Below are 4,274 nucleotides of genomic sequence, written 5' to 3' on the forward strand. Positions count from 1 at the left end.
AGGAACCAGCATGGCTGGGGGGGCAATGGGTTGGGAACGAGGGGCACCGGCAGGGCTGCTGGGGAGACAGGTCCATGAGTGGGCTTGGGTCCCTGGGGAGCTTGGTCCTGGCCCTGTGCATTTCCATCTGTCCTGGGCTCCATCCTCCCCTCCATGCCCCTTGGCCCCCCCCCCCCCCCGATTCCTGGGACCCTTGTGGCCCCCCCCAGGCCATCTCAGGCCCCCCCGCCCTGGGCCCCATTCATGGCCCCTGCCTGGGGCCTGGTGGGGAGCATTGCTTAGCAACAGCCACATCCTTGGTCGCTGCTTCCGGTTGCCCAGCAACGGGTACCGTTGCCCAGAGCAGCTGTGTCCCCCAGCGCTGTGAGCTTCCACCAACAGTGCCCTCATGCCTCCCCCCAGGCCTGCGAGCTTCCTCTCAATAGTGCCACCACCCTGCCCCCCTGTTGTGACCTGCCCCCTCATAGTGTCCCCCCCCGTTGCTGTGAGCTTTCCCCCAACAGTGCCCCAGGGCTGTGGGGCAGGCGAGTCCATGGGGGCCCAAATGGCCCCCAGGGCTCTCATGATGCCCCCTCCCCCCCCACCCCGCAGGTGGTGGCGCAGGGGCCACAGCCGAGCCTTCCCCATGAGGAAGGGAGGAAGATGCCGGCTCTGCCCCCACTGTTGCTGCTGCTGATTGTCGCCTTTGTACCCCGAAGCCTACAGGTCCTCTCGTCCCTGCGCATGGGTAAGCGGGGAGCAGGGGGCTGCAAATCAGGAGTGAGGGGCACCGACAGGGCTGGGGGAGCAGGGGCTGCAGATCGGGGCAGGGGGACACCAGCAGGGCGGGGGGGCGGGGGCTGTGGGTCGGGAGTGAGGGGCACCAGCAGGGCTGAGGAGTGTCTCCAGGCCTCCCCCACGCCTCCTGTTCCCCGCCCCCCGCAGCGGCCATCCTGGATGACCAGACAGTGTGTGGGCGCGGGGAGCGCCTGGCCCTGGCCCTGGCCCGGGAGCACATCAACAGCATCATCGAGGTCCCAGCCAAGGCTCGTGTGGAGGTTGACATCTTTGAGCTGCAGCGGGACAGCCAGTACGAGACCACCGACACCAGTGAGCGTGCAAGGTGGCGGGTGTGCAAGGAGCTTGTGCATGCAAGGGCAGCTGTACAAAGGGCTGGGCACGCAAGGGCAAGTGTGCAAGATGCCAGGCATGTGAGCGGGTGGGCGTGTGAAGCATGGGCATGTGAGGGGCTGGGCGTGCGAAGTGCAGGTATGCAAGGAGCCATGAGGACTGGGTGTGCAAGAACCAGGTGTGCAAGGCCTGACTTGTGCCCCCCACACTCAGTGTGCCAGATCCTGCCCAAGGGTGTCGTCTCGGTGCTGGGCCCCGCGTCCAGCCCAGCCTCGGCCTCCACTGTCAGTCACATCTGTGGGGAGAAGGAGGTAATGGAACAGTGGGGGGTTGCCCTGGTCCCCCCTCCCCCGGATCGGGGCCGCTCACCAGAGCTGGGTGGGTGCCTTCCCAGACCCCCGTCCCCTGGCACTGAACCCCCCGCTCCCGTTCTCCCCAGATCCCACACATCAAGGTGGGTCCAGAGGAGACCCCACGCCTGCAGTACCTGCGCTTTGCCGCTGTCAGCCTCTACCCCAGCAACGAGGACCTGAGCCTGGCTGTGGCCCGGGTGCTTCAGGCTTTCCACACGCCTGCTGCCAGCCTGCTCTGCGCCAAGGCTGAGTGTGAGTCCCCGGGGGGGAGGGCAGGCACTCCTGGGGGGAAGCTTGCAGCTGGAGGGGCCAGTAGTGTGTCAGGTGGGTACCTTAGGGGGTGCTGGGGGTCAGGGAGAGAATGGGGGTCACCAGGGTGACCCCCCCCTTGGCCCTGTGCCCCAGGCCTGCTGCGATTGGAGGAGCTGGTGCGGCAGTTCCTGATCTCCAAGGAGACGCTGTCCATCCGGATGCTGGACGAGAGCCAGGACCCAACACCGCTGCTCAAGGAGATCCGGGATGACAAGGTCTCCACCATCATCATCGACGCCAACGCCTCCGTCTCCTGCCTCATCCTCAAGAAGGTGCTGGAGCCCCCGGTGGTGGGGACAGTGCTGGGGGAAGCTCACAGTGCTAGGATGTCCTGGCTGGGGGCACCATTGCGGGGAAGCTTGTAATGCCTAGGGCACTGCTGGGGGGGGGAAGCTCGCAACCTCCAGGACCAGGGCACTGCTGGCAGGAAACTCATAGCAGTGGGATGTCCTGGCTGGGGGCACAGTTAGGGGGAAGCTTGCAGCTGCCAGGGCACTGCTGGGAGGAAACTCGCAACCTCTGGGATCAGGGCACAGCTGGGAGGAAGCTCGCAGCACTGAGATGTCCTGGCTTGGGACATTGTTGGGGGGAAGCTTGCAAGCTAGGGGCTGAGGTTTCTGGCTGAGGGCACTGCTGGGAGGAAGCTCGCAACACTTTGGGGGGAGTGGGGGCACTGCCCGGGGGAAGCTTACAGCCCCTAGGGCACTGTTGTGGGGAAGCTTGCAATCTCCAGGACCAGAGCACTGCTGGGAGAAGCTCGCAACGCTAGGGGTTGAGGTTTCTGGCTGAGGGCACTGCTGGGAAGAAGCTTGCAAACTCTGGGACCAGGGCACTGCTGGAGGAAGCTCACAGTGCTGGGGTGGGGGGTGTTCCTGGCTGGGGGCAGTGTTGGAGGGAAGCTTGCAGCACTGGGATGTCCTGGCTGGCAGCATGGCTGAGGGAAGCTCGCAGCCCTTAGGACTCTGTTGTGGGGAAGCTTGCAACCTCCGGGACCAGAGCCATGCTGGGGGAAGCTCACAGCCCCTAGGACACTGTTGGGGGGAAACTCACTGCACTGAAGGAGGCCCTGGCTGGGGGCACTGCTGGAGGGAAGCTGACAATACTTGGGGAGGCTGGGGACACTGTTGGGGAGAAGCTCACCGCACGAGTTCTGAACCCCACCCCCTATTTCTCTCCCAGGCGTCAGAGCTCGGCATGACATCGGCCTTCTACAAGTACATCCTGACTACCATGGTGAGGCCTGCGGTTGAGGGGTGGGGGTCAGCCCAGCCCAGCCCAGCTGGTGCCCCTCACTCCTGACCTGCAGCCCCCTGACACCCCTCCCCATGGCTGTGCCTCCCCCAGGACTTCCCCACGCTGCATCTGGATGGCATCGTGGATGAAAACTCCAATGTCTTGGGCTTCTCCATGTTCAACACCAGCCACCCCTTCTACCTGGAGTTCGTTCGCAGCCTCAACATGTCCTGGCGTGAGAACTGCGAGCTCAGCCCCTACCCCGGCCCTGCGGTGAGACCCCAGGGCACTGCCGGGGGGAAGCACACAGCCTCAGGGTACTGTTGGTGGGGAAGCTCACAGCCTCAGGGTACTGTTTGGGGGAAGCTCACAGCCTCAGGGCACTGTTGGGCAGAAGCTCAGAGTACCAGGGCACTGTTGGGGAAGCTTGCAGCCCCAGGGCACTGCTGGGGGGTAGCTCGCAGCCCCGGGACCATGAACGACTTGTGCCCCCATCAGCTTGGGGGGCACGGCAGCGGCAGGAGCGCGGCGATGGTGGTGGCGGTAAGCGGAAGCTCCTGCAGATGCCGCTGGCGCTGTCGGCGGTGGGGGGGGGACGACACACACAGGGTGGCAAGTGCCGACCAAGGGTCGGCAGTGCCGGCAGTGCCTCTTTGCAGGGGGTGCACCGCCACGTGCACCCCCTGCGCATTGCCCCTGCCCAGGGCACTGCTGGGGGGTAGCTCAGAGCCCCAGAGCACTGCTGGGGTGCAGCTCGTAGGCCTGGGGCACTGCTGGGGGAAGCTCACGGCCGCCCCTGCAGCTCTCGGCGGCGCTGATGTTCGACGCAGTGCACGTCGTGGTGGGTGCCGTGCGGGAGCTGACCCGCAAGTTTGGCGTGCGCCACCTTGCCTGTCCCTCCGCCAGCATCTGGCAGCATGGCACCAGCCTCATGAACTACCTCCGCATGGTGAGCCCCCCTTGCCCTCTAGGCCCTGCCCCCAGCACCCAAACGCCACCCACTGTGCTCTAGACCTGTCCCAAGCCCTTGAGCCCCACTTACAGTAATCTAGCTCCCGCTCCTAGCACGCAGACCAGGGCCTCCACTTCTAAGCCCTGGCCCAGGCACCCAAGCCCAGGCCGCAGTCTTTAAGCCCTGCCCACGTCATGAAAGGCCCCATCCTGGCACCCAAATCCCATGCAAAGTGCATTAGATCCCACCCCATCCATCCCGGTCCTGCCCCTTCTCCCAGGCCCCACCCCCAACCCAGCCAAAGCCTCATAAAT

General features: G+C 65.2%; 1 protein-coding gene across 1 annotated transcript in view; it reads left to right on the top strand.

Moving 5' to 3' along the window:
* The first annotated feature begins 615 nt into the window (after window positions 1–615).
* GRIK5 (glutamate ionotropic receptor kainate type subunit 5) overlaps window positions 616–4,274 on the top strand; it is an 11,597-nt gene continuing 7,938 nt past the window's right edge. Inside the window, exons 1-8 of the mRNA XM_014527424.1 lie at window positions 616–727; window positions 925–1,089; window positions 1,324–1,421; window positions 1,550–1,715; window positions 1,869–2,047; window positions 2,955–3,008; window positions 3,120–3,281; window positions 3,811–3,963. Of these exons, the coding sequence (XP_014382910.1) occupies window positions 643–727; window positions 925–1,089; window positions 1,324–1,421; window positions 1,550–1,715; window positions 1,869–2,047; window positions 2,955–3,008; window positions 3,120–3,281; window positions 3,811–3,963 (1,062 nt within the window). The 5' untranslated portion in view covers window positions 616–642. The remainder of the gene's footprint in view (window positions 728–924; window positions 1,090–1,323; window positions 1,422–1,549; window positions 1,716–1,868; window positions 2,048–2,954; window positions 3,009–3,119; window positions 3,282–3,810; window positions 3,964–4,274) is intronic.

The sequence above is a fragment of the Alligator sinensis genome, unplaced genomic scaffold (assembly GCF_000455745.1).
Source record: "Alligator sinensis unplaced genomic scaffold, ASM45574v1 scaffold1575_2, whole genome shotgun sequence".
NCBI lineage: Eukaryota > Metazoa > Chordata > Crocodylia > Alligatoridae > Alligator > Alligator sinensis.